Consider the following 23,817-nt stretch of genomic DNA (forward strand, 5'->3'; position numbering starts at 1 on the left):
GGGAAGACCCAAAGATGTTATCTCTCTGGATTTTTATAAAGCCTTTGATACAGTTCCCCACAGTATCCTTCTCTCTAAGCTGGAGAGGTGAGAATTTGATGGATGCAGTGTCCAGGGAATAAGGACCTGGTTGGATGCTTGCACCCAAGGGGTAGTGGCCGAGTGGTTCTGCAATTCCATGATACTGAAAGGATTTTCTGGAATCATGCCTCCAAAACTGTTGTACTGAGGAAGTTTGTTTTTCCTTTCTGAACAGGATAGAGGGGAGCTCCCAGAAGCCAGCCAAGATGAACATGGTGAAGAGGATCATGGGCCGGCCGCGGCAGGAGGAGTGCAGCCCCCAGGACAACGCCCTGGGCTTGATGCATCTGCGCCGCCTCTTCACGGAGCTCTGCCATCCGCCACGGCACATGACCCAGAAGGAGCAGGAGGAGAAACTGTACATGATGCTGCCAGTCTTTAACAGGGTGAGCTCTGCCAGATGTCTTTTCTCTGTCTGGAATGACTCCTCAGGTTTGGGATTCCCAAGACCTTTAGTTCTAGTGCAACAAAAGCTCTTCCTCTGTTGGCATCTCTTTGGTTTTCCTCTTCTCCTCCCGTAGTGTTGTGTGAGTGGACAGACCTGCCACTGGGCATTTCCATCTTCTGCCACTTTGCTGCAGTGTAATCCACAGCTGCAGGTGGGCTGTCACTGAGTGAAGTTTGTGCAGAGCTTGCTGTTCCTGCAGAGCTGTGTGATCTCCAACCTAAACTTACTCTTAGATAGTTTTTACCCACTTGTTCCTGTGTCTTTGAGCCATTGCCCCTCATCCTGGCACTACAGCCCTTGTCAAAAGTCCCTCCCCAGCTCTGCTGTAGCCCCATTCAAGTAGTGGAAGGCTGCTCTAAGGTCTCCCTGCAGCCTTCTCTTCTCTAGGCTGAATAACTCCAACTCTCTCAGCCTATCCCATAGGGGAGGTTCTCCAGCCCTCTGATCATCTTAGTGGCCTCCTATGAACCCTCTCCAACAGTTCCATGTCCTTCTTTTGCTGGAGGCACCAGAATTTGATGCAGTACTCCAGGTGGGGTTTCACCAGAGCCCAAGTAGGGTAGAATCACTGCCCTCATCCTGCTGGTCACACTTCTGTTGCCCTAGGTCTTCCTCCTGCTTCTCCTGGTAACCTGTTGTGTGAGTTTGGGAGAAGTGAGCTCAGCTGATCTGCTTTCTCCTTCCTTTATGTGCCTGGATTGCATGCCCTTTAGCTATGGGCTTTCCTCATTTGTTTTTACAAATTAGCACAATGGAATCTGAATCTCGTGAAGGTTATTTCGATGCAGCTAAGCTTAGGAATCTCCCTCTGCTGGTTACAGGTGACTGATGCTGCTGAAAAAGAGAACCTACCCTCTAGAGCTGCTTCAGCACTTAGTTGTCATCTGCAGGTAGAGAAGGCATTTTTTCCTGGCCTTTGTGGTGGTTCCTAGCAGTAGGATTGTACCTGTGGAAATGGCACTCAGTGATATAACTGGGACTGAGAACAACTCCTGCAGCACTGTGTCCTATTTCTGTACAGCTGTCTGTCCTTACACTTCAGTTCGACTTCAGAGATAAAAAAGAACAGTTAAGTTCTAATTTCTCTGTTTCTCCCTTTTCTATTTCCCCTCTTTCTTTCTTGATCCGTTTTTTTGCCACCACTTGCTGGCTTTGTCCTAATTCTTGGTCCTCTGCTTGACCCTGTTGAAGCCTGGTTGTAGTGATTACCCAGCTTTGCTTTTCATAGCAGGTTTGGGTTGGAAGGGACCTTAAAGATCACCAAGTTCCAACCCTCTGCTATGGGCAGGGACACCTCCCACTAGACCAGCTTGCTCAAGGCCCCATCCAGCCTAGCCTTAAACATCTCCAGGGTTGGAGCATCCACAACCTTCCTGGGCAACCTGTTCCAGTGTCTCACCACCCTCACTCTCAATAATTTCTTCCTAATCTCCAGTCTCAATTTCCCCTTCTCAAGCTTCAATGCATCCCCTCTTGTCCTAGTTCCACAAGTCCTTGTAAAATGTTCCTCCCCAGCTTTCTTCTAGGCCCCTTTCAGGTACTGGAAGGCTGCTCTAAGATCTCCTTGGAGCCTTCTTTCCTCCATCTGAATGAATGCATCCTGGCTGCTCTCTCCTGCCAGGTCCCACTATTTCCCTTGTTTATCACAGGGTTTTCTTTCCACAGGTTTTCCATTTCCCTTTTCTATTCTGTACAGAATCCATCTAAGTTTGGGAATGGACTCTTGCCCCTTGTCTAAATTTTGGAAGCTCTTTCGTCCCGCTTCTTTACTAAGATGAACTTAATGCTGAAGAAACACATTCCTCTGTCTGCTAAATGTTGTGCTTTTAGATCCTACCTGCAGTTGTCTCTCTTCCTTTTCCCTCTTGTCTCCTTATTTAGTTTTAACATCGCTCTCCTCAGACTCTCTTTTCATTCTGACCTTCTTGGAGTTGCTCTTCTTGCCACAAATACACGCTGTTGCCAGATGATGTCACTTCAGTTTCCAAGCCCTGTAAAACGTGACTTGGAGCCTGGCACACTGAGGGAAGCTTGCATTGCTAGTGCTCTCTCTCTTCCTTTCTTGCAGTCCTTGGTAACCTTTAGCAGTCATCAACCAGCTCTTAGTGTAGCACAAACAAAAGTGAGTTCTCTTGGCCAGTCAGGCCTCGTATGTCCCTATTGCAAGGGTTTTTTTCCCTTCGTTTCACACAGATGTATTGTCTTCCTGTGTTCAAGAAGCTCATCAGTTGTGATGTCATCTGTTTTTCTCCTTCCACAGTTTACCTCTTTAAGATTCCTCATTACTGCTACCGTCTTATTTTGAGGCTTGCATACAGATTCTGCTGTAGCTTCCTTGGCTTCTCTAGTTTTGTGTCTTCTGGAGCATCAAGATGGTCATAGGGCTGGGGAACCTTCCCTATGGGGACAGGCTGGGAGAGTTGGGGCTGTTCAACTTGGAGAAGTCTTCAGGGAGACTTTAGAGCAGTCTTCTAGTACTTGAAGGGGCTATAGGAGAGCTGGGGAGGGACTTCTGACAAGGACTGGGAGTGCCAGGGTGAGGGACAATGGCTTTGAGCTGGAAGAGGGGAGACTGAGTGGAGATGAGGAAGAAATTCTTGACAGTGAGGGTGGTAAGGCCCAGGGAGGTTGTGGATGCTCCCTCCCTGGAGGCGTTCAAGGCCAGATTGGTCTATTGAAAGGTGTCCCTGCTCATGGCAGGGTGTCAGAACTGGATGATCTTTAAGGTCTCTTCCGACTCAAGTCATGATTCTGTTCTTTAGTAATTTTTTTCCTTCCTCTCTTGTGAGGTATCTGAAGTTTTGTGTGAAGTGCAGTTCCATTTTCTTCTTGATATTTTGAGGCTTGTTAACCAGCAAAGCCACAGAAGCTGAAGCAATCTTAACTTCAGTTTCCATACACAGCATGGTTCCAGCGTGCTGTAGTTTGAACCATCTCGCCAGTTCCGGTAAGGAATGGGTTTACAGAGCATTTCTGTCTCCTCCCTGCTCAGGGAGGCTTATGAAATGACGAATTGCATATTAATGAAAAGCTAAATGGGTGCATAATTAACAAAAGATTGGCCTTCTGGAAGAGGACTCAAAAGGCTCCTTAGAGTTCAGTGCAGTGCTGGCATGGGCAGCGATGCTTTTGCAATATATAAAACAGTGGGTGGAGGGCTGGAGAGGCTGCTTTGGAGCAAGTGCTGCATTGTTTACATTGAAAAGCATTGCCTTGCTTTTCCTGGTCAAAAAGATGATTTGCTGGTAAAATGTTCCATGTCCTACTGCTGGTTGTTACTACAACCTTTAGTCAGTGTGCATCAATAGCCAGTGCAGATGCAACCTTGATCGTGGAGCAGCATTCCTAGATTATACCAATGGGCACACAAGCCTCAAGTCCCTCTTCCCTTCTTACAGCCTGGTGGAGGTTACAGGCTCTGGGATGAACTGGGAGCTGACACAGCTGCAAAAGGAAGCCTTGTGAAAGGTTTTAGGGCAGTTTGGATCACAGAATCACACAATAAGGATCATCCAACCTCCTTGGCAGAGCAGGATCACTTAAAGCAGATCACACAGGAACATGTCCAGGAGGGCTTTGAAAGTTCAGAGATGGAGACTCCACAACTTCTCTGGGCAGCCTGTTCCAGTGCTCTGCCACCCTCAAGAGTAAAGAAGTTCCTCCTCCTGTTTAGATGGAACTTCCAGTGTTCAAGCTTGAGTCTGTTACCTCTTGTCCTGTCACTGGGCACCACTGAGAAGAGCCTGGCCCCATCTTCCTGACACGCACCCCTTAGATATTTGTAAGCGTTCGTAAGATCCCTCCTCAGCCTCCTCTTTGGGCCCCTCAGTTTAGGAAAGATGTTGAATTGCTGGAGCATGTCCAGAGAAGGGCAACGAGGCTGGTGAGAGGCCTTGAGCACAAGCCCTATGAGGAGAGGCTGAGGGAGCTGGGACTGTTTAGCCTGGAGAAGAGGAGGCTCAGGGGTGACCTCATTGCTGTCTACAACTACCTGAAGGGAGGTTGTAGCCAGGAGGGGGTTGGTCTCTTCTCCCAGACAACCAGCACCAGAACAAGAGGACAGAGTCTCAAGCTGCGGCAGGGGAGGTTTAGGCTGGAGGTGAGGAGAAAGTTCTTCACAGAGAGAGTGGTTGGCCATTGGAATGTGCTGCCCAGGGAGGTGGTGGAGTCACCATCCCTGGAGGTGTTCAAGAGGGGATTGGACGTGGCACTTGGTGCCATGGTTTAGATAGGCATGAGGTGTAGGGTGACAGGTTGGACTCGATGATCCTTGAGGTCTCTTCCAACCTTCTTGATTCGATTCTCTTCGATTCGATTCTCTTCGATTCGATTCTCTTCGATTCTCTTCTCTTCGATTCTCTTCTCTTCGATTCTCTTCTCTTCGATTCTCTTCTCTTCGATTCTCTTCTCTTCGATTCTCTTCTCTTCGATTCGATTCTCTTCGATTCGATTCTCTTCGATTCTCTAGCCCCAAGCTCTCTCATCTTTCCCCATCTGAGAGATGTTCCAATGCCCTCAGCATCTCTGTGGCCCTGTGCTGTACTCTCTCTAGTAGCTCTTTTTCCTTCTTGAGCTGGGGAGTCCAGAACTGGACACAGTACTCCAGGTGAGGCCTCACCAGTACAGAGCAGAGGAGTAGGCAAACCTGTATTGTCTCTACTGGGAAACTTACATGCTCTGAAATCCCAAAGAGGGGTGTTTATCTTGGTCTGCTGAAAATAGTCAACTGCCTGCAATGTCTGGGCTCCTGTTGTCTTTATTTATTGATAACACTGCTTTGAAATTTCCTGTTTGAAAACTGCTTCATTTTTTTTTTTCTGTGAAAAAAATGTTTTTATTGGGAGGAAAGAGAGTGTTCAGTTTCAGTGTTGTATTTCTGTCTCTGTTGCATCAGGACTTTGCAATGCGAGTAGGCAGGAAAAATATTTTTGGCTGTTTTGTAACATGCCAGAGAACTAAGGGGAGTAAGAAGTCAGACAAAGGCTGTTCTGTCTTCCACCTTTTGAAATTTTCTTCAGTAACTTTGGGGTTGCAAGGTAAGTCAGTACCACAAACACTCTGCATCCTTTTTGGCTGCAGTATTGGGGATTTCACTGCATGTCCCTCGACTTAAGAGTGACCTCAATCGAGTGTGTCAGCTGCCAGCTGTAGAGGTGTAACTGGGTCACCCCGGGGATGGAGCCCAGCTGTTGAGTCCCAATCAATTTACTGCTGGAGATCACATCCTCTTTCTGTGTTAGATAAATACTGGGATCTTTTGTGCTTCCTGGCTTGTGGTGGCACTCCTGCCACGAGGCAGAAAAATGTAACTGAGCAGAGGGGTATTGAGACCCTTCTGATTTTTATCATCATTGACACAAGTGATGACAGCAGAATTCAGGTGGCATGCTTTGCTGGATAACAGACAGCCTGGTTTTACTGGGACCATTTTAGTGCAAAGTTTACACCAGGAGTGTGGGTGGAGACACCTTTTTGTGTGCAGCCTTGACTGAGAAATAAACTTCCCTCACAGCCGGCCAATCCATTCTGAGATCCTGTCATATTCCATAGCTTAGTGCAGTACCAGAGGGTTAATGCATTTCTCCTTTTCAAGTGGGATTGAGGAATTGCTTAATAACCAAATTGATGATTAAGCATGAAGAGTAAGTTATTAGAATGAAATGGCAATTTATGGTCCAGAAGATAGTGAAGAAACTGCTCTTAAAACCAGAACTCCTCTTGGAACTTGCTCTGGTACCCAGTCTTTACCCCTTTCATAGATTCAGAGAATGGTTTAGGTTGGAAAGGACCTTAAAGATCATCCTGTTCCAACCCCCTGCCATGGGCAGCAACACCTCCCACCAGTTCAGGTTGATCAAGGCCTTATCCAGCCTGGCCTTGAACACCCTCCAGGGGTGGGGCATCCACAGCCTCCCTGAGCAACCTATTCCAGTGTCTTCCCACCCTCACTGTCAAGAATTTCTTGTCTCCTGTTTCAATCTCCTCTCCTCAAGCTTCAATCCATTCCCTCCCCTTTTATCAGTACAAGCCCTTGTAAAATTATGTGCAACCTCAGGCTTTTGGGGCTCCGTGGGGTTTTTGTCTTGCAAGAAAACCTGTCATTTCCTTTTCTCCCCTTCATTTATTAGATCTTGTCTCCCTGAATGATGACTGAATTCCAGCTACAAATATGTCTTGGATTATGAGCTGGGACAGCCAGTAGAGTGATGGATACTACAGGAAAACAAATCCTTGTAATCTCCACTGGAATCTCCAAAGCTTCACTTTCTTTGTAAAGGGAGATGGCAGTGCATAGTGATCCTTGTAAATGGAATGGCTACTTGATGCATCCATTTTTTCTTTTGGTTTAGGTGTTTGGGAATGCTCCTCCAAGTACAATGACAGAAAAATTTTCTGACCTCCTGCAGTTTACTACTCAAGTGTCACGATTGATGGTGACTGAAATTCGACGGAGAGCATCGAATAAGTCCACAGGTACTGACCGTGTGGGGCACAAGGTTGGGCTTTAGGAGATGTGCATCAGTCAGAATGCTCTGAGCTGCTACACACAGCAGCTGTGCAGGCTCAGAAATTAAGGCTCTGCAGCAAAGATGTGTTGTCTCCCATTTCTTTGGGCTGGGGCAGAGAGGAGGAGGCTGGAGCTTTCCTCCTTGGGTCATGGAGTTTAGGGACTTGGCTTGGAGAGCCTGGGTTATGGAGAAAGCTGAATTCCACAGACCTGACAACACGTCAAAAAGAATGAAGTTTTATCATCTCCCAATAGAAGGAGACCCAGACCATGCCTGTGGACAGCTGCTGCATCTTACTTGAGGTGTCTGTTGGTGGTGTTTTATCCTTCAGATACGTTAACATCCCCGAAACATGCAGTTTTAATTAGCTGTTGCCCTGGAAGATATGAAGATATGAAATTACAGCAAGTCCCACATTAGGACCAGCACCACTAGAAGAATGTTAGTGGACCCCTCTTTTTCCTCTGTTTATTAAATGTCTGGGTGAGATTTGGTCCTGTTGAGCCCTGAGCGTGTCAGAACCTGAGCACATGTGAGGAGCTGCGTTAGCGAGGCCGACAAGCCATGAAGACATTTCATTAGCTTTCCTCTTGGATTTCCTCTTCTGAAGAGGAATGCTTCCAAGAGGTATCAAGTTCCTGTCTAGCAGAGAATTTTAAGATCTGTGTTGGCTTCTCAGTTTGGATTTAGTGGTAAATAAGGAAATAGCAGGCTGGAAAAGGCTGTGCAAATGCTTACACATGAAGGCAGGAGTCACAAACTGTGCAATTACAATTTCTTTCCATTTTAAATAGAGTAACTAACAGTGAAACATTACAGATGACTAAACAGACACCCCAGAGAAGTAAACAGGTACAAAATGTGTTTTTCTTGGGTAAGATGAATGTCCAACAGCCGTGCTGGCAGGATGGGGGTGTTCATTTGACCTGCTTTGCTGGGGACCTGCATCTGTCAGGCCTGCTGGTCTGAAGGGTTCTGCTAAAAGAGCCCTTTTTTGGTGTGCTTATTACTTAAGTGTGCTGGTTTGAGGCCAGCCAGAACATCTCTTGCCCCGAAAGGGACAAAAGAATGACACACGCAAACGGATTGGAGAGTGATGGAAAGTTTAAATGGAAAAGCAATTGGTGAAGCTACAGAAAACTACAAAGCATAGTGGAAAAGAACATCCTAAAGCATACAGAACCCCCTCACAGAATTCCCAAAAGCTTCCCAATCCTCCCTTCCTCCCACCTGAGGGTCTACCCAATTCCTCAGGGCTCTTCCTTCCCCCCTCCCACTGCTAGGCAAGTCTCAGGCTGGCCAGGTCTGAGACTGCCCCCCCCCCCTCCATTCTCCTCCTGGCATTAGGCCTAGACAGGCCTAAGAGGCCTTGAGGATACTCCCCCGGCATTACCCGATAAGAGAGGACATCTCCCATGGGAGCAGAGAGGGAAGAAAGAGGAAGAGAATGACTTTGCAGATGGCCTTATAGGGTGCAGGATTTATGGGTAGAAATACGTCGTTTCCTGTGTCCACCCCTGTGGGTGGGCACCCAGGACACCAGAGGTGTATCTCATGTAGCAGTGGCAGGTGGCACCCAGCCTAAACTGCCACGCTTAAGTCATGTTTCTAATTGTTGCTCCAGATAATCTAGTTGTCATCCTTGAAACTTCACAAGTCACAGGTAGATTTTGTTGTTGCTGAGTTTTGGGGGTTTTCTTGTTTTCTACCCCAATTGGAAACTCAAACACAATGATTTAAAAGACAGTTTGATACTCTTCTGAGCTTTAATTTAATGAATACCAGTGGAAAGCAGCTATAGAATCATGGAATGGCTTGAGTTGGAAGGGACCTTAAAGATCATTTAGTTCAACCTCCCCCTGCCATGGGGGAGTTCAACCTCCCACTAAACCACGCTGGTTGAAGCTTCATCCAGCCTGGTCTTAAACACTTCCAGGGATGAGACATCCACAACTTCTCTCAACAACCTGTTCCAGTGTCTCACCCACCCCCACAGTAAGGAACTTCTTCCTATTGTACAACATAAATCTACCCTGTTTTAGTGTAAGACCACCCCTTGTCCTATCACCACAGGCCCATGTGAGCTGCATCTCAAGCACTTCAAATGACAGACTGACAGCTGCCATGATAGGATCTAGAAACCCTTGACAGCACAGGGAGGTTCTGAAAGGTCCCCTTAATGATGGGCAGTCCTGCAACTTGGAAGAGCCTTCTCCAGTCCGAATGTGAATAAGCGTTTGTGGGGACAATCTGTGGAACCTGTGCAGAAGAGCAGAAAGTTGAGAGCTGGAACACTTTTAACCTCTTCAAGGTCAATTTCCAAAGTTTGGGTTTGTTTTTCTGGTTTCCGGAGTGCTGGGCTGTGTACATCCCTGCTTAGAGCACCTTTGACATTCAGTTCACTTGTGTCTGGCTTCATCAATATCAGCCAACATTTCACTCCACATTAGCAACCTTCTGTGTATGTATTGCTCTGTTTATTTAATGCTGAATTTGTTTTTACCACACCCCTAGGCTGCTCAGCTAATCCCTCCTACCTCCAGAAACAACATTTACAGTTACACTTTGTACCCTCTCTATGCTTGGGGTGGTTTAGGATTTGACTTTGGGTTTTGGTTTGTTACCGTTTTTTGCTTTGTTGATTTCACTTCTTCACTCAAACTGCTTTTCACTCAAAATGCTTCTTCAGGCACTTTGCTGATAGCCTTGCTTCAAGGCTATCATTGTGTCATCTTAAAACCACTTTGGGAGATCAAACTGATAAAGATCCTTCATCAGAACATTTACCCATTGCAGAAAACCACATCAGTGCTTTGGGTTTGGCCTCCCACAATGCTACCTTTTATTCTTTGCAAAATTCCCCTAGTCTGCAAACTCTGCTTTTAGTGCTAATTTTCATTGCAGTTTATCAGCAGAACCAATTTTTTGTCTGGATGATAGAAATTAATCTGAGGTGATGGTGCTATCAAATTTGCTTAGAGCAGATGACAAGAGAACTTCTTCCTGCACTTAGCATGCTGTCTGTGTTTTAGGTACTGCTTAAGACTGACAGCTTTGAAGCTGCTATTTATAGTCTGCCACTGCTCTGCCTTTAGGGATTGCCAGCAGCATGACAACTTTTTCAGAAGCCTCTATTTAACCCCTGAGTCACACCTTCAAAGATGACTAGAAGAGGAAATGGCCTGAGATTGTGCCAGGAGAGGTTTAGGTTGGTGATTAGGAAAACTGTGTTTTCTGTAGGAGTGGTCAGGCATTGGAACAGGCTGCTCAGGGAGGTGGTGGACTCACCATGCCTGGAGATGTTCAAGAAAGGCATGGCCATGGCACTTGGGGTCATGGTTTAGTGGCTGCGCTGGTGTTGGGTTGATGGTTGGACTCAATGATCTTAGAGGTCTTTTCCAACCTAAACAGTTTTATGATTCTGTAAGAGCTTTTGTTCCATGGGTGGCTTTTGGAGGCTGTGTCCAAAGGAGTCTCTGCACACAGTTTGTTTGGTACCAGATGTACCTGCTCATAGTCAGGAACCGCTTGCCCAGCTCTGTCTGGGCTGCTGTTGATCATTGCCTTCCCTGTTTTGCATGGAAACCGTTGTTACTGAAACGTGTCTGCTTGTTTAAAGGATGATGCATGACCTAAAATGGACTTTCTGCAGCCTTGCTAATATCAGAGCCAAGTGTATGGGAGACTAGAATGTGTCTGGAGAGTGTAGGCCTAAACCTTGTCCTCTCCTTGAGCGGTGCTGCAGAGGTGGATCCTGGCTCAGCGCACAGGACTGCTGAGAGGATGCTTCGCCTTCTGTGGACTATCAAACTGAATTCTTACTGTATTTTTAACCTGTGCCCCCTACAGAGGCTGCAAGTCGTGCCATAGTCCAGTTTCTGGAAGTCAATCAAAGTGAAGAAGCAAGTAGAGGCTGGATGCTGCTCACCACAATCAATTTACTAGCTTCATCAGGACAGGTTAGTCTTAAACAGCAAGGCTCAAAATAAACTGTGGTGTGGGAGAGACAAAAGCAAGGGCATGGACATGCTTTAAAATATGTGTCACTACATTGTTTTCTATATTAAGGGACTTTTTCTGTTATACTGGCACAGAACTGTGCTTGAGCTCCTGGTGGTTTCAGTTGCCTTAAAAAATCATAATTTTGGGACTTTAATTTATTATGTTCTCTTGAATAACGCACACGATTTGTATTGTTCCTCAAAAGCTTCTCTTGCACACTGCTGCTTAGTGCCCTATGAGATGCATGCCACACAGCACCTAAATCACTCCAGCTTTGAACTTGGGCTGAACTTTCAAGGAGGGTAGTGACAGCTGAGAGAAGGAGCAGTGAGGTAGCACTGTGAGTCCTTGCTGCCCTCCCTTGGAGAGCCCAGCTCTGCCAGTATTCCAGACAGCCTGTTGTTTTCCAGCTCTGCTCTGCCGCTGTGCTCCAGCACATCATCTCACCAGCCTCCACCTCAACTTGTCTTTCTTCCTACTGGGGCTTTCATGGTGGAGCATGCCACTTTGCTCCTTATGCCTGCTTATACCTTCTTGCCAAATGAAAGGATAAACAGAGTAATCCTCCTCCCACTCCTCTTTCTACTGCTGGCAAAACCCAGACATCTAATGAGGGCTTGGCTGGAGGTCTTATAAGCAACTTGTGAGCTTCTGCTGGCAGAGCTTGTTAGGTTTTGTTTGTCCTGTGCAGTGATTGCTCTAAACTGTGACTGTTAAATGCTGTTGTCATGCAAGTAAGTTATGATCCTATTTTTAGGTAGGCATTCAAGAATAGAAGGTGAATCCACACTGCCCTGTGGACACCTCACCAGCAGTATGAGGAAGAAAAATCAGCATTTGAGTCAACTGCATTCTAGGAGCCCGACTGAAGACATTCATGTGCTGAACTGTTGTTTCCCTTTTCTGTTTCCTTTTTTCCACCCAGAAAACTGTGGACTGCATGACTACTATGTCAGTGCCTTCCACACTTGTGAAATGTCTCTATCTGTTTTTTGACCTTCCACATGTGCCTGAGGTAGTTGGAGGAGCACAGAATGAGCTACCTCTTGCAGAGCGCCGAGCGCTGCTACAGAAAGTCTTCGTACAGGTAAGAAAGGTGAAACAGGTCATGGAGTTTGTAAGAAATGCTTCATCTGAGAACAGTCCAGAAACTTTTCACTTCAACCAGGTTTTGCTCTTCCTTGGTTCTTCACAAGCTGATGGCTGAGAGTAAGATGGATTTTCCTGCAGGTTGTATTTCAAGTCTCCCTGTGGGTTTTGTCCTTGGCAAATATCTCCTTCACAAAGACAGCTGCTTAAACGGAGCAATGTGTGGACTGTTACTCTGTTTTGATCTAACTGGTCCTACCAGTCTTTGGTATCTTTGGCCATTATTGATTGAAGTGGACACAGGGGACCTCACTAGGGCAGAGTAGAGGGGGAGGAGAATCTTCCTTGACCTTGGCCACACTTCTCTTAATGCTGTCCAGGATACTCTCAGCCTTCTTGGCTACAAGAAGCCAAAGAGATTTAAACTCTGCTGCTAACTTTTTGCTAGTCATTTAAAACTGAACCTTGGCTTCAGTTCAAATGACAGAAGCAAGGTGCAGAGGGAAAGCAGCACAGGTAACTGTGGATAAAAAGGAGAACTTTTCAATCTAGGTGGCAATAGCAGCGATCAGGGTACTGATGATGTGATGTTTAATGACTCCTCATTACAGATCCTAGTGAAGTTGTGCAGTTTTGTGTCCCCAGCGGAGGAACTGGCCCAAAAGGATGATCTCCAGCTTCTCTTCAGTGCAATAACCTCATGGTGCCCTCCCTACAACCTGCCTTGGAGGAAGAGTGCAGGGGAAGTGCTAATGACCATATCGCGCCATGGCCTTAGCGTCAATGTGGTGAAGTACATTCATGGTATGTGTCTTCTTCCAGGGCTATTGATTCTCTTGTCTTCTTCTCCAATAGACTTCTTGGTTACCAAGTGGGCATAAAAAGAATAGGTTGAGGAAAGCTTCCAGGCTTTTTGTTTGGGTCTGTAGTTATTTATGTATAGTGACATTTCAGAGCACTTGTGTAGTGAGGGAGGTGTTTGTATCTGCGTCTTCCTCACCCACATTTCATTTTCTCACTGAAGGACTATAGAGTTACCCTTCCTGTTTCGGTGTAGAGTTCATGATGACCAAAAGGAAAGGCTTTCTGTAACTTCACTAACTGCCTGTCCTGAAAAACATTCCCTGGGAAGATGGACAGCTTTGTAATTCTTGCTGGGAGTTAGTTGGATTTGGTCCTGTGTTTGAACTGGTAGCAGCAGCCCCTTGTGGAGATGCAGGATGAGCTGGAAGTGCCCTGTTGGCAGCTTGTCTGAGAACCACTGTAGCTGCCAATAAATTGTGGAGATGTCTGAGCAAGCCTCAAGAGGAGGAATCAGCTCCATGTGTTCTGCTGATGCAGACTGAGCTATTAGCAGCCTAGGAAAGCTGCTCCCTGTAGTAAATACTGGGGAGAGCTAACTGGGGTGTGCTGGGGGAAGATTATTTCACCCAGACATCGTGCCTTGGCAGAAAGAGTTGGCAAGCCTTGGACCAGGCTGCCCAGGGAAGTGGTGGAGTCACTGTCCCTGCAGGTGTTTCCAAGCCATGTGGATGTGGTGCTGAGGCATGTGGTTCAGTGGCAGTGGCTTAGCAGCAGTGGTGGGGTTGTGAGGTCTAGGTGAGCATTTGGACTCAATTTCAAAGGTCTCTTCCAACTTCAAAGGTCTATGGTTCTGTGAAGAAGCTAGGTGAGGCTGCTGTAACCACCTCTGCTGGACTCAAGGTCCCTTCCAACCACTAATGTTCTGTGATGCTGTGACAGGAGGCTCTCTAGGACATCAGGGGTGGCATACCCTGGGAACAGCAAAGTCTGTGGAATAGTGGCACTAGGAGATGCTCAAGGAAACCTGGTACATGAGCACAGGAGCACATGAGTGTGAACTCTGGTACTGATTGATGCAACAGCCAACTGGCTTCCACTGCTGTGCTGCAGCCCAGCTTCCCTGCAGGGTCTCCACCCCAAGGGTGTTGTCACCAGGAGGACTCCACTTGGCTGAGACCCAAGCCTGGATCCAAAGGAGACAGTTTCTCAGTGCTAGTAGCTTCTTAGGAACTCTCCTGGATCAGGATTTAGCAGGCAGCAGGTGTGCCAGCCAAAGAAATGCTAACCAGAGCATTACTAAGAAGACTCTCTACAGTTGCCATATTTGTTTCTTTATTCTGCTGAGTTTTCCAGGCAAACTTTGTAAGCAAAAAACCTCTTTGCCTACACAGTCTCCTCCTTAGAAGCCTAAAGGTTATGAAAGGTAGGAAGAGTTGGCAAAAGGAGGTGAGGGGTGGGTGTGTCGGTGTGAGCTGAAATTCCCCCCCCACTGACAATAACCAGGCTAGCCCAGTCTGGAAGCAAATGAAGGCTGTATTTACAAGCAGATGAAATGCAATGAATATGTACAAATATACAAAATTCACAACATTCACAAATATATACAATCAACAGAAAAGCACAACCGATCTCCCTTTGCTTCCCCCCAAGGGGACCCTCCCAAAGGGGCCTCCCTCTCCCAGGAGCTTCTCCCCAGACCCCCCTGGACAGAGAAGCAGAGTTAGTTAAGCAGAAAGTTGTTAACTTAGCTGCCAAGGTCAGTGTGTTATCTTCAGCCAGAAGAGAAGAAGAAACAGCAGCCAGACAGCCCAGCAACTGCCCCCACTGCCGAACGCAGAATGTGCAGAGTGCCTACTTTGTTTTGGGTAATAGTTCTTAAACATTTCTATCTATCCAATGGAAGTGTTTAGAACAATCGTTATTTTGCTTTCTTACACCCAATAGTGACTTATTTACACTCTTTCACTTTCTCTGTTTTGAACTTTGCAAGGAAAAATTAAAAAGACAGTTTCAAACCATCACAGGTGGGATCCAAAGCCACTTGAGAATCCTATGTGTGCTCTGATGTGAAATGCTCTGTAATATTCCATGTTATGTGATAGGACATTGTTAACTAACAGCTGCCTTAATGCCATGATTCTTAAACTAGGGAAGTTTTGTTGGGTTTTGTGGTTTTTTGTTTTTTTTTTGTGATTTGTTCCTTGTGATTCTTTTCAGAGAAGGAATGTTTGTCCACCTGTGTGCAGAACATGCAGCAGTCTGATGACCTCTCACCCCTAGAAATAGTTGAGATGTTTGCTGGACTTTCTTGTTTTCTCAAAGACTCCAGTGATGTATCCCAAACGTTGTTGGATGATTTTAGGATATGGCAAGGATACAACTTCCTCTGTGACCTCCTCCTCAGGTATGCAAATGTGCTTGAAGGAATGCAGACAGATCTCTGAACTGTCCCCAGGGATGGGGCCTCCACCATGTTCCTGGGCAATCTGTTCAGTGTCTTACCACCCTCATTATGCAGAACTTCCTCCTGATGTCCGACTTAAACCTACCCTGCTCCAGTTTCAAACCATTGCCCCTTGTCCTGTCACCATAGGGCCTTTTAAACAGTTCCTCCCCAGTCTTCCTGTAGGTCCTTTTCAGACACTGAAATGCAGTTCTGAAGTCTCCCCAAAGCCTTCTCTTCTGCAGGCTGAGCAGACCCACCTCTCTCAGCCTGTCTCCATAGTGGGGCTGCACCAGCCCCCTGATCATCTTTGTTGAGTTCAGGGACTGAGTGATGAGGTGAATTTGTCTGGCAAACAAATGTGTGCTCTCCTAAAGCCAGTCATGCCTCACTGACTGCATGGGGAGAAATATGAACAGACAGTAGCTAAAATACTGCAGGAGCAGGTCAATAGAAGTGCGGTCTTTACCTTAATGGAATAAAATGGAACTGATATCAAAGTGATTTGAGTTGGAGTCAACTAGTGCTGTTAACTTCATCTGTTGCATTTTCTTTAGATTAGAACAGGCAAAAGAGGCAGAATCTAAGGATGCTTTGAAGGACTTAGTTAATTTGATAACATCCTTAACAACATATGGTGTCAATGAATTAAAGCCAGCTGGTGTTACCACAGGAGTACCTTTCCTACTACCTGGATTTGCAGTCCCACAGCCTGCAGGCAAAGGTGAGTCTGTGCTTTCTTTGTCCCTCTTTGTTGTTTCTGATGGTTTGGGTTTTAATGTTTTTGATTTTTTTTTTAATAAAATACAGAGAATCTGCATTCTACACAAAGCATTTGCAAAAGACTCTAAGTTCTAAGATTTTGTATCAGCTACTTGGTTCTGTTGGCCTCAAAGCTTCTGTTTTGGGGCTGCCCTTCTCTGTACCTGTTCCAGCCCCTCAATGCGTTTCTTGTAGTTAGAGGCCCAAAACTGAACCGAGTATTCAAAGTGCAGCCCTACCAGTGCTGAGTCCAGAGTGTGAGCCACACTGTTACTGATCCAGGCCAGGATGCTGGTGGCCTTTTTGGCCACCTGGGCACACCCTGGCTCATCTTCAGCTGGTTGTCAACCAGCACCCCCAGGTCCTTTTCAACCACCAGCTCTTCAGCCTTTGGACCCCAAAGACAAAAACAGCCTGCAGTTTCTTTTTGGGGCACTCTGGAAGGTGAAGATGCCATCTGCATGAACACAAGCTGTAGGCTGTTGCAGTGGTTGTGCAGAGGCTCCTTCAGTTGTAGTCAAACTCCTGCCATGTTCTTACTTCAATGACACTTACTGAAGTTGATGACCACCATTAATCAGTTATGACAATTCAGAACTCTCTCTTCCCTTTTTCCTCCCACTCTCCTTTGTTTCCTGATCCTAGGTCATAGCGTGAGGAATATTCAAGCATTCTCAGTCCTGCAGAATGCATTTTTGAGAGCAAAAACCAACTACCTAGCACAAATCATCCTTGATGCCATCACCAATATTTACATGGCAGACAACGCCAACTACTTCATCCTGGAATCCCAGCACACCCTGTCTCAGTTCGCCGAGAAAATTCCCAGGCTTCCAGAAGTGCAGACCAAATACTTTGAGATGCTGGAATTTGTTGTCTTCAGCCTGAACTACATCCCCTGTAAAGAGCTGATCAGTGTGAGCATCCTGCTGAAATCCAGCACTTCTTTTCAGTGCAGCATCATTGCCACCAAGACGCTCCTCAAGTTCACCCGCCACGACTACATCTTTAAGGATGTCTTCAGGGAAGTGGGACTGCTGGAAGTGATGGTAAACCTGCTTCATAAGTATGCAGCCCTGCTGAAAGATCCCACTCAGGCTCTGAATGATCAAGGTAGTGTGTGCTCTTCCATTTTATTGATGCATGGCTCTGGTTTTGACTGGCTGTAGTGGAGGTCAGCACTTCAGAGGAGCAGTGAGAGAGTCTGAGCCTCTATCTCAGGGGCTGAATTCCGCTTGGGGTTCTGCACCATCTTAGAAGCTCATTGGAATTGCTTAACACCCTGCAAGATGCTCGGGGCAAGATTTAATGAATGCAAAAAGCAGTTCCTATTTTGCTTTGTAAATGGGTGTATTGGGTTAATATTTGTTAGGTGAACAGAGCAAACAAAAGAGCAACACCAGAGCACCCCTTCCTTCCACTAAGGAGGCTTGACAATGACATTTGAAGCAATCCTCTACAGCATATATCTGAGCTCTTAACAGAGGTGTGTAGGCAAGGCTGCCAAGTTAGAAGTTGGGTCTACATTTTTTCTAAGAGCACTTGAGAAAATACTAAAAAACAAAACAAGAGTTCTCTCATTTCCAGAGTTGAAATAATCTCCATAACTGCTTAGCCTGTGAACCTGGCACTGCCAAGGGCCATATGTGCACACATACACAGGGAGCATTTCCTTTTACATGCTTTATGCTGCAATCATGTCAGTGTGCATCAGTGACCCTTCTGCTTTAATCCTAATTACTGGCTCTTTTCACCTGGTTTCCTTGGCTGAAACCTCCTTAGTGAGTGGTAGCAGCTGATTAGAGCTAGAAAGCTTTGTTGGCAACAACTCCATTGAAAGACAGAAATTGTCTTGCAGCTAAATGGAGCAGGGTGTCCTCTGCTTAGGGTGTTGCCTGGGTGCACATGCCCTTGTGCTGTGGCTTGCTTCTTCTTACACTTCTTTTAAACAAATGTCTTTTTCTGGAGTGTTTCTCTGTGTTTAAGATGCCACTTGCAGAGCCAGTTTGTCTTTTACTGTAGTTATCTGCCTGCGGGATTGACTGGACAAGAAGAGATCCTGTTATGTCTTCAGCTGTGGTCTGGGCTTGTGACTTCAAGGAGCAACAACTGAGGATATTAAACTACACCTGCAGCTGCAGAGTCAGCCACTGAGCTCACACAGTGCTCCAAAGCTTCTGTTTAAATTCTTGTCTGCATAAATCAGTATTTCAAGCCATTCAGAGTTAAGCTATCCCAGGAATGCATGTGCAGACTAAATCTCAAATTGCTTTGCAGTATGGTTAGGGTGCGTGTTCTCTGGGCCAGCACAGAAAAGTGTTGGTGGAAGCTATGACGAAGCATCTTACAAAACAGTCATTTTTGCTATGACTCTGACTCTGAAATTATTTCTTTCAGGGGATTCAAAAAACACTTCATTTGAGGACCAAAAGCAGCTGGCTTTATTGGTTATGGAGACCTTGACAGTACTGCTCCAAGGATCAAACACAAATGCAGGTAAGTAGAGAGACCACTGTCAGGATAGGTACCAAAAGAATTCAGAAAATCATGCCTGGAAGCAAAGCAGTCTTGACTTTGTACCCTGGGGCAAGTTAATCAAACACACTGAAATACCTGCTTTTTCCTCTGTGATGTGTCCTAAGTGACCCTGATCTGTCAGGGGGGTTGGACTGGATCATCTCTCAAGGTCCCTCCCAACCCTGCATTCAGTCTGTAGGAGTGAAAATGCACAGCTTTATAGAATCACAGAATGGTGGAAATTAGAAAGGACCTCCAAAGGCCATGCAGTCCAACCCCCCTGCCAAAGCAGGGTTGCCTAGGGCAGGTCACACAGGAACACATCCAGGAGGATCTTGAAAGTCTCTAGAGAAGGAGACTCCACAACTTCTCTGGGCAGCCTGCCCCAGGGCTCTGTCACACTTACAGTACAGAAGTTTTTCCTCATGTTGAGGTGGGATTTCCTGTATGTGTTCATTGCCCCTTCTTGTCCCCCACCCTTCAGATATTTATAGGTGTTAATAAGGTGTTCATTGCACTGGATGGTCTCCAGAGGTCCCTTCCAATCCCATACCATTCAGTAATTCTATGAAGATCTCCTCTCAGTCTGGTCTTCTCCAAGCTAACCAGCTCCAGGTTCCTCAGCCTTTCCTCATCAGACAGATGTTCCTGGCCCTTCATCATCCTTGTAGCCTCCCTTGGACTCTTTCCTGTCCCTTTTGACCTGAGGAGGACAGAACTAGACACAATACTCCAGATGTGGTCTCACCAGGGCAGAGTGGAGGGCGAGTTGTTGTCATTATTTGTTTCTGATTGTATTTTTCACACTCCCCCCCTTTCTGAGCAGGTATCTTCAGGGAGTTTGGTGGTGCCAGATGCGTGCACAACATCGTGAAGTACCCCCAATGCCGGCAGCACGCCCTGATGATCATCCAGCAGTTGGTGTTGTCACCCAGTGGAGAGGATGATATGGGCACTTTGCTGGGGCTGATGCACTCAGCTCCACCTATGGAACTGCAGCTGAAAACAGACATCTTAAGGGTAAGTTAAATGCTGCTCAGGGCTTCTGCTCCTAAGCACTGAAAGAGCAAACCTCAACTGGGTGGCTGGTGTTTAGCTGCTGGATGTAGCTCCTCTCTGGAGCTGAAGTGAGTATGTTTGATGCACAGCTTTTATTGTCTTCCATCTGTCCTGAGCAGGTTTCAGAATGAGAGATGAAGGCTAATGAGTGAGTTTGTGTCTTTGGCTTCGTCACTGGTAATCAGCTTCAGGGGATAGGAAATGAGGTTTGACAGTCCTGAGGATCTTCCCAAGGTGAAATGTTCTTTAGTCAAATGTTATGAGAGTAGATGAGAAGGAAAAGGCAAACAGGCAATGGTTTATTTTCAGGGCTGATTTGCTTTCTCTTGTGGCAGGCTTCCTTTATTTTGCCAGTTGGTTAGCTATAAATGCTGAAGGAGTTTGTGTCTTTGTAGATCCTAGGGACCAGAGCAAAAGACAAAGGGGAAGAACTTGCTTAAGCTAAATGGTGAAAAGATAGGAAAGGAAGGCTGAGTGGAGGGGGAAGAGAGAATATTCTCATCCATTTTTGTCACATTAGGGCTTTTTTGGCTGCTAATCAAGCCCCACAATTTCTTCTCAGAGTAGCTGATGTTATTTTTCTGAATGGGCATAATACATAGGCCAAACCTTTCCTGACAGCTGTTTGTTTGGTTTGGTTTTGGCTGGATTGGCTTCCCCCTTCATTTCCAGGCCTTAGATTCATCTTACTTCTGCTCTCCATACTGTGGCTCTGTATTTGTTCAGCAAGTAAGCTTTGACCTAGTTTTGTTTTACTCAGGCTTATCTTTGAACAGCAACTCTTAAAAGCAACTTCTACTCAATTTGGAGATTTGTGGGTTTCATTACAGAGGAAGGCTAAAACAAAGTGGGGCTTTGGGGCTAATTCTTTGTTATCTGAGTGCTGTTGTGGCTTCTAGCTGCCAGGGGATGATGCCTTGTAGATTTCTGGGATATCTGCAGTAGGATGCTCCAAGCTTTAGGTTTCTCATAGCCACAGACAGTTGTCTGCCCACTCCTGTTAGAAGTCTCTTGTGAAGTATGGTGGCAGAGTATACTCCTTTTCAATAGCTGTATTCCCTGCCTTGGCACTAAGGGAATTACCTGGGGATCTGAGCTTCTCTAGTCTTGGTCAAAGCTTTTTGGCTGGCAGGTTTATCTATCTTCCCCCTGCTCTCTTTATTTTATAGGCTTTTGGGGGTGGCGACTTTTGCAGTACAAAGCTGCTCTTTGAAGACTTCAAGCATGACTAAATTCTGACAGATGGCAGGAGGATTTTGCTAGCATATCAACCAAAATCGTTCCCTACTTTTCCCAGACTGCTTTGTTCTGATGCTTTGTTTTGTCCACAGGCCCTGCTCTCGGTGCTGAGAGAAAGTCACCGCACAAGAACTGTGTTCAGGAAAGTTGGTGGATTTGTCTATGTCACATCCTTGCTTGTTGCTATGGAAAGATCTTTGTGCTCTCCACCTAAGAATGGCTGGGAGAAAGTCAACCAGAACCAAGTGTTTGAGCTGCTCCACACGGTATTCTGCACGCTGACTGCAGCCATGCGCTACGAGCCAGCCAACTCTCACTTCTTCAGAACAGAGATCCAGTATGAGAAGCTGGCAGATGCGGTTCGATTACTTGGCTGCTTCTCAGACTTGAGAAAAATAAGTCCCTTGAACGTCTTCCCATCAAACACACAAGTCTTTCAAAGACTGTTGGAGGATGACCTAATATCCCTGGATTCGGTGTCACCTACGCTGAGACACTGCAGCAAACTTTTTATTTACCTCTACAAGGTTGCAACAGATTCTTTTGACAGGTATGAAGTGTTGGTTTTCTTCATCTCTCTTCTACCTGCCTCTCTTCCCCAAAATAGTTCTCTTCAAATATGTGAATATTTCAATGCAGATTTCTGTATTTCCACTTAAATCTATTTCTTTGTTCCTTTACTCCCATGAGAGGAATATAAGGTGGCAACATCTGACCAAGTATTGAGTTGGCTTGCTGGCTTCTCCGGGCTATGCAGCTTTCTCTCTGATGTTGGATGCTTTTGTCATGGCAGCATGTAAGAGCAAGATGTCGGTTTCTGGCTGTAACTGATGTGTTGAAGCAACCTGTTGGTTGACAGGCAGAGAGTCTGGGTGCTTTAGCATCCATAACTAACCAATTTTATGCTAGTGCTGAGCCAGATGAAAAATTGGTTTTTGAACATCACACCTTAACTTCTTGTTCCCTTTGATCCCAGACTTTAATTAAATAGCATCATTAAGGATTTAGAATCATAGAATCATTTAGGTTGGAAAAGAGTCTGAAGATCATTGAGCCCAACTGCAAACCTAACACTGTGAGGTCCATCACTAGCCACGTCCCGAGGTGGCACATCTGTAGGTCTTTGAAATACCTCCAGGAATGATGATTCAACCACTTCCCTGGGGAGCCTCTTCCAGTGTGTTTGAGAACTCATGAAGAAATGTTTCTTAGTACGCAACCTAAACCACCCCTGGTGCAACCTGAGGCCATTTTCTCTCATCTTATTGCTTGTTACAAGGAGAGGAGACCAACACAACTGCCAGCTGCATCCAACCTTCTTTCAGTGAGTTGTAGAGTGAGGTCTCCCCTCAGCCTCCTTTTCTCCTTACCAAACATATTTAGGGTAGACATTTTGTTGTAGATGGACTGGCACGCTCTATAAAGTCCTAGCTGCTCTGTAAAGTATTGTTGCTCTAAATGAGACACTCCCACAGTTAAACAACTAGAACTTATCCTGTCCTTGAGACTGGAAATGTCTTAAAGTGGACTCAAAATGACAGTGAAACTGACTTGAGTATGCACTGAAGGTTGACTTGTTTTAAAACCTTGTCCAAACATAGACCTAAGCTTCGTATCTGAGACCTTAATGCTGTTTAAGGCGTGTGGACCTTGTTTTAGTAGGATGAGTCACTGAGCTGGTCAAGCACAAGAGCTGATCTCCAAGTGCTGTAGAAGGGGCTCTGTATGTTGAGTTAATAGTAGAGCTGCCAGTTGGTCAGGCTTTCTTAAACTAGCTGACTAGAAAGTACTAGAAAGTAGTTCTTGTTAATGAAGGGTTTGCCTCCAAAGCAGCCAATTTTAATGCTTTGCTCTTGTTTTTTTTCAAACAAACCAACAAAAAAACCCCAACAACCCCAACCCCAGGAGCCAGGAACAGAAAACAATTTACTTCATCTCATTTTAACTATCATTAAAGCATTCAGACAGGGGGAGGAAAATGTCTGTTAAGAATGTGTTGTAGGGAGTGTAGAAGTTAGAACCCTTGCTAACAGCAGAGCATCAGGAATCAATGGGGTCAGGAAATCTCCTGGTGCTGTTGCATGAGGAAGCAATTCTTTCCCATGAGGGTGGTGAGGCACTGGCACAGGTTACCCAGAGAAGTTGTGGATGCTCCAAGCCTGGAAGTGTTGGAAGCCAGGTTGGATGGAGCCTGGAGCATGCTAAGCTAGTGGGAGGTGTCCCTGCTAATGCCAGGGGTGTTGGAACTAGATGATTTTTAAGGTCCCTTCCAACTCAACACATTCCATGATTCTATGGTTCTAAGCTACCTCGTTAAGTTCCTTCTTCCTTTTTTTTTTTCCTTATGATCTTCAGTGATCTCTTCAGTGACCGTCATCTTTCTTCCTTCTCTCTTACGTTTTCTGCTCCTCATTCTGTGTAAAGTTTCAGTTGATTTTATTTCTTACCCATGTTGTTTTTTTCTTAATTCACGGGGGCTTTACTTTCTCCTCTCAGTTTCCACTGTTTAACATTGAAAGGTGTCCTGGTGTGGTCACCTCACCAAAGCTCTGTGGAGCAACAAGAGTGCATGGTGAGGCACACTTTGCAAGCCCCACGTTTCCCTGCTGCCTGTTGCTCGGTCACTCCCTGTGTTGTCTGTGGTGTTTCTGAAGAATGGGTCTTGGTAACAATTTTATTGGTGCTTTCATAGAACTAACAAGCTTATGGCCTCTGGCTTCTTCTCTAACCTCTCTGTCTTACCCCTGTCTGTTTTGTCTGTAGTCGTGCAGAACAGATTCCTCCTTGCCTGACAAATGAGACTTCTCTCCCCTCTCCCTGGGGTACGCCAGCTTTGTCCAGGAAAAGGTACCGACCCTTCAAAG

The 23,817-nt window shown here is 45.9% G+C and overlaps 1 protein-coding gene across 1 annotated transcript in view; it reads left to right on the forward strand.

Moving 5' to 3' along the window:
* The first annotated feature begins 272 nt into the window (after nt 1–272).
* The window catches only part of WDFY3 (WD repeat and FYVE domain containing 3), a 79,539-nt gene continuing 55,994 nt past the window's right edge, over nt 273–23,817 (forward strand). The window contains exons 1-12 of the mRNA XM_054392162.1: nt 273–467; nt 6,880–7,003; nt 10,888–10,997; nt 11,966–12,127; nt 12,741–12,933; nt 15,151–15,337; nt 15,934–16,100; nt 16,784–17,251; nt 18,536–18,634; nt 19,482–19,675; nt 21,046–21,503; nt 23,717–23,800. Coding sequence (XP_054248137.1) covers nt 288–467; nt 6,880–7,003; nt 10,888–10,997; nt 11,966–12,127; nt 12,741–12,933; nt 15,151–15,337; nt 15,934–16,100; nt 16,784–17,251; nt 18,536–18,634; nt 19,482–19,675; nt 21,046–21,503; nt 23,717–23,800 — 2,426 coding nt within the window. The 5' untranslated portion in view covers nt 273–287. The remainder of the gene's footprint in view (nt 468–6,879; nt 7,004–10,887; nt 10,998–11,965; nt 12,128–12,740; nt 12,934–15,150; nt 15,338–15,933; nt 16,101–16,783; nt 17,252–18,535; nt 18,635–19,481; nt 19,676–21,045; nt 21,504–23,716; nt 23,801–23,817) is intronic.

This window comes from Indicator indicator, chromosome 25 (genome assembly GCF_027791375.1).
Source record: "Indicator indicator isolate 239-I01 chromosome 25, UM_Iind_1.1, whole genome shotgun sequence".
Classification (NCBI taxonomy): domain Eukaryota; kingdom Metazoa; phylum Chordata; class Aves; order Piciformes; family Indicatoridae; genus Indicator; species Indicator indicator.